Source organism: Clytia hemisphaerica, unplaced genomic scaffold (genome assembly GCF_902728285.1).
Source record: "Clytia hemisphaerica strain Z4C2 unplaced genomic scaffold, Clytia hemisphaerica genome assembly, whole genome shotgun sequence".
Taxonomy (NCBI): Eukaryota; Metazoa; Cnidaria; class Hydrozoa; order Leptothecata; family Clytiidae; genus Clytia; species Clytia hemisphaerica.
In genome coordinates, this window is record NW_027103556.1 from 697827 (window position 1) to 708571 (window position 10745).

At 34.6% G+C, this 10745-nt stretch overlaps 3 protein-coding genes across 3 annotated transcripts; 2 read left to right on the forward strand and 1 right to left on the reverse strand.

Annotated features, from left to right (window-relative positions):
* Window positions 1–891: 891 nt before the first annotated feature.
* Window positions 892–2406, forward strand: LOC136800527 (uncharacterized). Its single transcript, XM_067057191.1, has 2 exons — window positions 892–1096; window positions 1452–2406. The coding sequence occupies exons 1-2, from the start codon at window positions 920–922 to the stop codon at window positions 2046–2048; spliced, it is 774 nt and encodes a 257-aa protein (XP_066913292.1). The 5' UTR covers window positions 892–919; the 3' UTR covers window positions 2049–2406.
* Window positions 2407–2634: 228 nt separating this feature from the next.
* On the forward strand, window positions 2635–4459 carry LOC136800526 (type-1 angiotensin II receptor-like). The gene has a single exon (XM_067057189.1). The coding sequence runs from the start codon at window positions 2922–2924 to the stop codon at window positions 4134–4136; it is 1215 nt and encodes a 404-aa protein (XP_066913290.1). The 5' UTR covers window positions 2635–2921; the 3' UTR covers window positions 4137–4459.
* A 331-nt stretch (window positions 4460–4790) lies between these two features.
* On the reverse strand, window positions 4791–9561 carry LOC136800525 (uncharacterized). Its single transcript, XM_067057188.1, has 4 exons — window positions 9444–9561; window positions 7708–9141; window positions 7088–7160; window positions 4791–6800 (listed from the first exon to the last, which is right to left on the reverse strand). Exons 1-4 carry the CDS (start codon window positions 9496–9498, stop codon window positions 6656–6658), a joined length of 1707 nt encoding a protein of 568 aa, XP_066913289.1. The 5' UTR covers window positions 9499–9561; the 3' UTR covers window positions 4791–6655.
* Window positions 9562–10745: the final 1184 nt, after the last annotated feature.

The window sequence follows — 10745 nt, forward strand, 5'->3', positions numbered from 1 at the left end:
GGGCGATTTATAAAATTTCTTCCATGAGTTTATTTCAATTTCTTTGAATAGGAAAAAAATCTATTCCTCCATCGCAACATTTCGATTTTGTGGAAAACGCTACCTGGATATTAAATTTTGTTTTTCTTTCTTCTTTTATTAGTAAAAAATTGGATAAGATAATTGTTCATATAATATGAAATCAAGTCAGAGTGATAAACACCTTTCCACCTTTATAGCCGCCCACCGCCCTCTCAAAGTACGCATGATTGCATTTGCTTTGTTGTTTTATGATTTATATGTTTTGATTTTTCAGCATGATTTTCTATAGCTCCTTTTATTCGCATTGTTTTCATTGTTTGAAATCAGTTTTGAAATAGGAAGTCTATCTGGATATTACCTATGCGACCTTTATGGAAAGAAATGATTGCCTAAATACACGCTTTTTAAAAAAAATTGTACTTTGAGGGTGAGCATTATTCTTATTTTTCTAAACAATAGGCGTATTGTTCTAAGCCTGAAATCTCACCCTGATATTCGTACAGAAGTTATTCTTATAAAAAAAGCGTGTACTTCGTTGACTCCCTCTAATTCGATCTCCAAGGGACTAGACACTTTCTTCGAATTATAGAAAGATTCAAATTAAAGAGACTAATTTATTCCACATTTGCAGCTGAGAAGACCAATATCTTAGATCGAATCACAGAAAGCTTTGATTGATAGAAGTTATATCGAATTATAGAGAGTAACTGATATTCACTATTTGGGACGATATGGAGTTTTTACAAGCTCTTATTTGATTTGGTTAGTCGTTAACAAGTAATAAAACAATTTTGTTACTTTTTCTAAAGAACGCGTCATTTTTATTACTATAAATGACCAATTATTAAAGTATCTTATAAAAACTCCATCTCATCTTCACTATTTTCCAGGACAAATAATGCTTCTTGTGGCAGCGATCAAGATGGCGGATGGAGCTTTGATCTTGACCTTTCTCTTCACAATGTTCACCATTCCTGTTTATTGCACGGAGGCGGAAGGTGGTAAAGCACATTTCCAAGTTCACAATAAAATGCAGGGAAATATGGCCATAGTAGCAACCAAGGCTAAAGCGATGGTAAGTAAGTAAATCTTTAAGTATTTAAGACCTTAAAGGACGGTATTTTCAAACATGAAGGTAAAACGAAATGGTTTCAAATGACTCTAGCTTTTTATCCAACAAAGACACGAAAATCTATTTGATTTCAGCGATGTTTGAATATTGTAATAATTTTTAAACCAGTAAATAAATCTTCAGCTTTTTCACTTTTGCTCTTCATTTTCAACTTTTCAAAAATCTTTCATATTTTCGATTATTTTCCTTGAAAATATCTTTGTAATAGTGTAAAGCTTTTGATACAGCATAAATACATTCTATGAAATTGTCAAAAAAGTAAATTCCACGATTCATTTATTTTCTTCTTCTTCGTCAGATAACTGCCACAGCTGACTCCATACAGATGGTTGTCGACCCTGGTACTGAAAAAGTCCCTGCTGAAGATATTCAAGCTCAAACCGTACGACTTAATGTTGCCGATATTCATGGCGTCAAACGAGATAAGCTTTCAAAACCTGCGGCTCCTATCAAACCTTCCATAAAAAGACGTAATTTACAGGCCAAAAAGACCACTCACAAAAGACGCACCTTTCAAAAGTATAAGGTAAAACGCACTAAGGATATTACGGCCACAAAGAAATCAAATGTTCATGAAAAAGAAATGCGTGTCAACGGACAGTCTGGGCATCTCCATGTTCACACTGACCATAATATAACAGCCGTCCATTCACAATCAGGGAAACTAGAAATCTATATAAAAAATCCAGACCACCATACCATAGAAGAAGAAGCAGCCGAACATCATCATAATAAAGTGAGCGTCGAAGTGATCGCATCTGAAGCGTATAAAAAACATCAATTACCAAGTACTAAATTACCGGCATCGAAAATGAACTTGTTCCATATTGCAGACGTGACAGGTGTCAAGAAATCGAAACTGATTCCAAGATCGAAATCAAGAAAAATGACGTAAACTAGAATCCTATGTCCTTCACATTTTCTTCAATGAGCAGGTTGCCAGGCTTGGAATCAAATTATATGCGGAAAGTTTTGCAAAGCTTTTATAACCGTGATAAATGGATAAACAAAAATTTCGGATTTTTTTTCAAGTTGACGATATACATCAAATTCAATTTTTCAGCTCTCCTGGCCCAATGATTGTTTAAGCTCGCTGAAAAGCTGCATCCAATTTTTATTCTGAGGATTTTCGAACTTTGTTCTTTGTAAAAATTACTGGTAACAAGACGAATCAAATTTAAGCCTTTGTCCTAGGACTATTCCTGAGTTTTAATTTTGTGATAATAAAGTTAAAGTTCATTTTTATTTTGAAATCAGCATGAAGTAAAGAATTTTTTTCTCGAGTACCAAATTCAATTTTCATAGTTATATGTTTAAAGCGTTCATAGGGTTTGTGTCAAAGGAATTTAAACAAATTTCATGCTGATTTATAATTTCATATTAGAAAATAAATTCTATTACAGTTTTGCAAAAGGGGCCTTGCTAAAAAAGTCTTTATTTTTATCACGAATACATCTTTCTCAGGCTTATCACAGTGGCAATTTTCTGTATTTTAATTTTCGCTTCACATTTTTAGAGGAAATCGTCTACTCTAAAATTTTATTTTTAAATACAAATTGAACTTGAACATAGGAAAGCGTCACGGAGTTCGCGGAAAAGAAGAAAAAAGACTCTCTTTATAAATTTACCGACACTCGCCGTAATTATTAAAATCTCAGACGCAGGTGAATTTTTCATACAACAGGACAATGTCACCAATGATGTAATTTGAGGCAGGTCATTACCGAACCCTTTCTCTGGCAAATTTCCTTAAAAAATTGATTGTTAAATGGCTGGCTCATCAAACAGTAGTTTTCTTCCAGAGCTGTACAACACAACCAACAAAACTTTCTTTTCTAACAACCAAACCATGGAAGGGAACCAGATGGGAGTAAATGATTACATATTTTCATCATTGTATGCTGTCTTGTTTTTGATTGGATTTTTTGGGAATATTATCGTCATCTTTTATTACGGTTTTATTCAGAGACGATCTTCGAACGCTCATCAAGTTTTGAAAATACATTTAGCATTGGCTGATCTTCTGGTCTGTACTTTTGTTCCTGTTCATATGTATGAAGATTACGTATTGAAAAGACACATACAGAATACTGCTTATCGTTACGTAACGGCTATTCCGATGTATGTAGCAGTGACGGTATCCGCTTGGGTTATGTGTTGCATGTCTTACGAACGTTACCGTAAAATCACACGCCCGTTTGCGGAACCCATCTCCAAAACGAAAGTATGTTTAGTATGCGCTTGTTTATGGTTGATTTGTATGCCACTGGGTTTCGAAGGTGTTTTAGAGATTGAAATGCCGGAACTTTTGAACGACCGGACTTTCTTTTATTTTCATATAGTGTTATTGTTTATCGAGTGTATTTTCCCTATCTTATTTATGACGTGGTGTTATAGAAAGATCGAGAAAACAGTACGTACGGCCTGGGTTACTCTACGTATACGACGACAACAGAATGAAATTGCTCTTAAAACGCTGAAACATTTGGTATGGGTTTTCGCCGTGTGCGTAACACCAGGACGTTTTCTTCTGGTTGTTCTCAACGTTGTTGCGGGATGGACGCTAGCAAATCGACGTAGTGTAGCGTTGACGTATTCGATCCAATTCGCAGGGTTCTTATTCTACATAAACAACGCCGTAAACTGTCTTATTTACGTCTCACAGGACAAAAAATTCCGTTACTGGTTGTCAAGACAAAAAGAAATGAGGCGCCGTTTCTCTATATTTCGTAAAAATCTTGACCGTAAAGACATGGAGGAGTTACATATGATTGCGCTCATGATGGGGCGCCGTCGTGATAAGAAATCCAGCGAGGACAACACGACAATGTCTTTGAAGTCGTTTGTGAAAAAAACAAGTAGAGGATCTTATGATTCGGCTGCAAAGAGGTTGAGTAGGAATTCTTTTGAAACAACCAAAAGGATGAGTGTGACTTCTTCTGATACTAAAGCATTGAAAGAAGAAATCTCGGTAGAAATATGATTATAAGCAAAAATTGTACCCAGAACCTTAGTTCGTGTTTTCATGATTTGGAATTATTGTCATCATTAACATAAAAAAACGCAACGTATTTCGTCTGGAGGTACTGGGTTGGCCTATACTAGACGTCACCCGCGTTTTTTTACGCAATTACTGTAACGTCTATTCCACTTTGCGACTTTTTCGAATCTTTTGAGCCCGGGTTTTCGGGCTCTAAACATTCGATTTTTTGACGTCACTTTTAACTTTCGAAGCTCCTGCAGTAGCAAAAAAATCGAATTTGCGTCAAAGCACTTGAAAGGCTTCTATTTTTTGAAAATCGTCAAAGTGGAACTAACTAAGAAACGAGATTAAAAATCCTGAAATGAAAGCAGATATCCCCTTTTACAGAGAGCCCCCAATATAAATTTTAACCAGCATTATTTTGATCGAAGTAGCATTTGTCACTAACTTTAGTAGGCTTCTGCTCATCATCTAGCGAAAAAAGTTTCTTATAGGAAGTATATCTATAGATCATAGACTTATGACTTAAGGGTTTTAGTTTTCAAAAGAATTCGGCGATATTTTTGGCTCGCGAAATTGAGTCCTGTGAAAATGATTCCAATTTATTTGCAATTTCGGAAAACAAGGATCAGACAAGAAAATTTGTTGATCATATTGATTTTGATGTGTCATAGTGAACGATAATGGTGTATTTAATCTTTCTTCGTAAAGTGTATACAGTGTACAAACGTGTACGGCTTACATATATGTGCACTAAATAGAAAAATACATAAATGAAATAATTGTGCGAGTAGTGTAGTTTTGATTTTTATCCTAATAAAATACGTTGAGGTTAAGCCAACTAAAAAGTCTAAAGACTCGGGGACACGATCCCACCCACCTGAAACGCTTTCTCGTGTCTCCACCCCATTTTTTAAAAATAACATTTGTGTTTCTCTCACTTTTGTCCCTGGCACAAATTTAGGATATTTCCCTCACTTTTTGCCCCATGAAACAAAAAAAGAAACCATGAGACACGCAATTTTTTTCTTGTTTTGGTGGGATGGAGCATGTTGCATTGCACAACGCTAAAACAACTTCTCGTGTCCGCAAGCCTTTAGGATCAGTAAAATTCAGTTTCAAAATCTAAAAAATTAAAGCAAGGGAATTTTACATTTCAAAAGATTCAACTAGGAATTTCCTTAATCACAAGGACAGTACTAAAGATTTAAAATGGCTTAAAATGCAAAAATTATTTCAGGATATAGAATGAACGGAATTCGGAGCTATAAAATGCTTGCAGAACAGAACAGAACAGAACAGCGAAAAAAAAAGCGAATAATAAATTCAAAAATTAAATGAATGGTTGTCGTATCTCAGTTCTGAGCTTGAAACCATTTCATAGTCGCGAAAAAAAATGTCAAAAATTAAAATCTAATCTACTGCAGTTAAAAAACATTGTTATAAAAAAAACAAATAAAATAAATAAAAAACGAAACCAAAAAGAACAAAAATGTCAAAAAAATTATAAAATGACAAAAAAAAAACAATGAAAAAATTAAAAACCAAAATTATTGATAAAAAGATAATACTGCTAAATGTTATAAAAGTAGTCAAAGAACTTCAAAATTCTTGAAATACCGGACCGTCTTAAGCAGGCAAAAAGACACGAAAGAGGATCTTTAAAGAAAGTCTCCTTTGGTTTATGTCAGAAATGTTCTTATCCGATGTTATCTCGAACAACCACGTGATCAGTCACGTGGATTGAACGCATGAATCGTGATATCCATGACGAAATGTTTTAAGCACCGAAAATAGCCCGGGCGTTTGCCACTTATTTTTTATTGTTTAAATTCAAATTTAAAGGTTTTATTTTTAAATAAGTCTTTCCATTTCATATCAGACACAAATTTCATATAAGGACAGTGTCTTCCTATTGTTATATTATGCTGATATAAGCAAAAAATGTTTTTCTTTACTCTTTCTTACTAATCTTGCTCCACATCCGTGTCAATTCAATATAAAAAAGCTTGTGAATCAAAATTGATGAGTAAGCAAACGATCTCACTCTTATTTAAAAACAAAACCTTTACTGGTAAACACCCGGTCTTTCTATTGATGCTTCCGTGTATAAAATTACGTCATGAATATCATGAATAGAGTGGTGTCAAGTTATTTGAAACATATTATAAGTCCCTGTCCACGGAAATTCCACCGATAAAATCTGAAATTTCAAAACCAAAAGAGGGTGACAAAGGTTTTTGACCATGCAGTTAAAAAAAAAGAAAATTGTCATAAGAAATATTACGTGTATCCGAAGCCTGTCTCAATATTATCTAAGCAAAAATAAAATCTCTTCTAATAGAATTCGAATTAGACCCGGTTTTATGATTGTTGAAAAGATATTTAGAAGTGGAAGCGTTTTATTCAAATTCTATCAAAAGGTACCATCTATTTGTCTCCGAGTCGTATTATTTTGAAACAGACTTAATAACAATATAATTACATCATAAACGCGTGTATCCCATAATATACCCAGATCAATCAAGATTCGCGATAGAGATTTCAGCGATAGCTACGATCCATTCCAATTCGAATGTTTTCTTCTTCGGAATAAGGGGCGGTGGTATCGTTGGAGTATTCCTGAGAAGAGGTCTCGTCTGGCGTGTGTGTTCCTTGAGCGACCTATGAGAAAGAAATTATAGGACAGCTTGTAAATTTTCCTCCATATATATGCCTAGGTTAAAAAGGGGATACCCCCCTTTCGAAGAAAATTCACAGAACTGACATAAAACTTGTGCGCAAATGATGGAGCAATAATATCCCGTTTCAAACGTTGATCATATTTTAAACGAGAATAACATATACTGTAATCATTATTCTAAGGTTAAAGACAGAGAAAGGCAGACATAATTATTCATACTTCAAATATTTTCAAAAATAATTATTCATTTAAGATAGCTGCTACTCACCTCTTGTTACGGAGTAAGGACAACAACATTGCAAATATCAAGATGAAAGTCAACCAACTCTCTGCTACTTCACCTGAACAAAAAATATGAAAAAATGAAATGATTAAATTTTTTGAATGTTTCAAAACCATATTGCGAACCTGAATCAAGAATCTTACAACCCTTCCCACGGACCCACTAGGAACCCTTCCCCATAGAAAATTTGGCCAAAATATCGTCCCCGGGGGAGAATCATCCCCAGATTTTTATCCCCACTGAAAATAATCAATTAAACTAATCCTCACCACAAAATATCATACTATTTTTCTCATCCCCAATGAATTTTCTGACTTGAAAACAAATTTATTTAAATCCCCGGTCATAAAATACATGGGAATATCAATCCTTATCGAGTTTCAGTTCGTTATTTTTACCCCCCACTAGCTGAAAAAACCTATCGGGTCTGTGAGAAGGGGGTGTAATATTATAGGATGGGGTGGATGGGTAAAAGGTTGAAAGTTACGTCAAAAACGTTTTATAATGTTAAAATATAGCGATACAAACCTTCTGAAGTCTTGGACCACAAGACAAGGTGATGCAAAAGAAAATCATTGGAGAAAACAACAAAATAGTTCACTAACCTCCGTAATATCGTTTTTGCCATTTCAAAATGAACATTTTTGGTTTGAGTGGTATGGTGTGTAGTGTGTGGTATACGATATCGATAGACGTTGATGTGCTTTTGTTGTTGTTAGTTTGCGTTTCTTCTGGTGGCGTGACTAATAATGGTTGTTCATGTGTGCTGTCAGTAAGGAAATCTTCCTCTTTTTCATCCTCAAAGGCTTCAAGGTCTTCTCCAAATAGTTCCGAAGTTTGATTCGATTCATCAAGATTTCTACTCTCCTCTTCAATTGTATTGTCTTGAACTGGTTTTTCAGTATTCTGTTCTGTCTCATTGGTTTCCAACGATGCAGGTTCTGTTTCGTTCTTTATCGTTTTCTCTACCACGATTTTCACAGCTGGTACCTCCTCCACAGGTTCAATTGGCGATTCGACGTCTTTGATAACCGACGGCGAGACACCTTTACTAAGTAATGAAACTAATGCCCACCAGTTATTATACTGAACTTTCTTAACAGTAATGTTTTTATCATGAGAGTTTTGTGGAAGGCTATCCTTTATTCTAACATCTTGCCCAAACAAATTGAACGAGCTCCACCATCCAGACTCTTTAGGCAAGTTATCCCTTCTAACGAAACATTGACCTTTCCCAAAAAGTGAAAATAGTTTCCACCAGTTTTTGATTATTTTTCTCAGCAGAGATGTCTGTGTGAGAGTTACAGACTTTCTATGTGCAGCGGAAGTCGTGTTTGTTAGTACAGGCACAGTTACATCCAAAGAAAGGTTTGTCACTGAGAGTTTATCTACACTTTTATTGATAAATATTGGCGATTTTTGAAAAATTTCATGCTCAACAGGTGCTAATGGTCGATTTTGAAGTCTTGTTTTTCCAATCCTGAAAACAGGTACTGCACATATATTTTCTCGTATATTTCTCTTAGTAGAGGGTCCGAAAACCAACTGCATGAATTTCTTGAGCATGGAAGTCTTAGTAGTGTAAGGAGGCACAAACTTTCCATGTTTTCCACATTGTAAACAAACTGCCTCTCTCTTGAAAAGATCTTTGACAAAGTTTGTCAATTTCAAAAACAATAAGTGTGGTGAATAAAATGAAGGTTGCCTGTCCTTTTCCCGAGTGACCTTTTCATTTTTGACTTGATTTAGAATTTTAACATCCCATAAAGGTGATTGTTCTTTGTCCACACTCAATGGATGCAAGGGAGGTAAAACAGTTTTATGTCTTGTAAACTTCTGATTTAGTTTACGGCAAGTGTTTCTAAGCGAGAAAAATTTCCCGGTAGAATGATCATGATAAAGGTGGAGCTGCTTGAGAAAATGATCCAACCTGAAGCTTCTTAAACCATTCGTTTGTTGTTCAACAACGACCCTGTTGATTTGACGGCATTGAATACACCCATCTCTGATATACTTGTAAACTGTTCGATTATGTGAAACTAAAAAAAAACAGTGTTCAAAGTAAGTGTTTGAATCTTACATTTGACCGGGCCAATATTTTTCTTAAGTCTAGCTTTGGATATTCTTTTAAGTCTGTTGTATAGTGAAAATATCATTTTAATCTTTCAAGACTCAGAAACAAAGATCTGTCAAAGCTCTTGAAAACAAGAGAAAGAATCAGGAGGTAATGCCTTTTGATTAGTTCATGATAAATTACAGAAAGTCGATTTTGAAGTAAAATTTAATAATTTAAATTTTCCAAACAGGGGAACATCCAAGAGTATTTGACAATGGTACATACCTGTCTGCTGCAAGAGGGACCATACTATCAGCAGTATTCCAATATTATAGTGCATATTACATTTTTATTTCAACTTTTTCAAATCTAGAAAATTCATTAACAATGTAATTATTATCAACATTAACAAATTAACAAAAAAACTGAAGCTTCAAAATGAAATGTTGGCAAAATGACAACATCATCATCTATTTTTTTCAAATATATTGATCTGCATAATAACTATTTAACTACCTTCTTAATCAATGTTTTTTTTGGCGATGACTCAAATTTATAGTCAATTTTCAATATTATCAATTTTCTAAAAAACCTGCATTCTGTGGACCAGGGACTGTAATGCTACTGTAACATGTTCAATGTGTAGGTATGATAAAAAAAACACAACAAGGTTGTTTTCAATTAAGTTTTGCAAAAATTATGTCCCCAAGGTTTAAAGTTTTGAGCTCAATCTTAATAATGGATCGACTGCTATATAGACTTTTAACCCTTCGACTCTGCTTTCAAAAATTTTCAAAAATGGACGTTTTATGACAATGGTCATAACTTTTTAATGAGACATCATATGAACAAATGTTATACCGTGACGCCTATGAAGTCGGGTAACTTGCATCAGTGGAGGGAAACTTGCATAGCCATCAAATGGCTGACCAATCAAAGCACCAAGAATGACCAGAGAGGTCATTCATTTGAGGGCTATGCATGTTAGCCTCCACTGATGCAAGTTACCCGACTTCACGGTATATACATTTTTGGAAAGCTAATTGAATCCATTTTCTTGTTATTATGTTAAAGATTTTCCTCAAAAACCTCATAAAACTTTTTAATTTTTACATAAACTTAGCGTCTTAGGGCAATATTTTTGCCCCAGTTTTCAGAGCATGTCATGGTTGCCCCCAAGGAAAATTTCCAACATAAAACTCTGCTTCTAAGATTTGTTTCCCACCACAAAAAAAAGCCAGAAAAACAGGTAAATATAGCCAGTTTTCAATGATTTTGCTCCTGAACTATAGATATTATCAAAACTTTGCCCATGCCCTTGAAAAGTGAGCCATCTCTGCACTTGAAAGTGAGCAATCTCTGCCCTTGAGATCTCAATGATTTCTGCCATACTCAACTGGTTTTTGCCAAGTCAAAAAATATCACAGTTTCAGTGAGGATATTATCGTGATTCTCAGATTTACGGAAAATACCAGCTTTTTGCTGATTTTTGCCTCGATTGCCCAAAACCCGTAAATTTTTTACCTTGAGGGAAGAAAAAAATTAGAGTTTTCGGGTTTGCAAAAAAAACGCCTAGTCAAAATTGTT

Bases quoted from the DNA above. Each gene is read 5' to 3' on its own strand.
- LOC136800525 (XM_067057188.1), bottom strand. From the start codon at position 9,498: ATGCACTATAATATTGGAATACTGCTGATAGTATGGTCCCTCTTGCAG. The intron at 7,161-7,707 runs GTTAGTGAACTA...TTTTTTGTTCAG, and splicing joins GCAAAAACGATATTACGGAG to GTGAAGTAGCAGAGAGTTGG. The intron at 6,801-7,087 runs GTGAGTAGCAGC...TCTTTCTCATAG, and splicing joins TCCTTACTCCGTAACAAGAG to GTCGCTCAAGGAACACACAC.
- LOC136800527 (XM_067057191.1), top strand. From the start codon at position 920: ATGCTTCTTGTGGCAGCGATCAAGATGGCGGATGGAGCTTTGATCTTG. The intron at 1,097-1,451 runs GTAAGTAAGTAA...CTTCTTCGTCAG, and splicing joins CAACCAAGGCTAAAGCGATG to ATAACTGCCACAGCTGACTC.
- LOC136800526 (XM_067057189.1), top strand. From the start codon at position 2,922: ATGGCTGGCTCATCAAACAGTAGTTTTCTTCCAGAGCTGTACAACACA.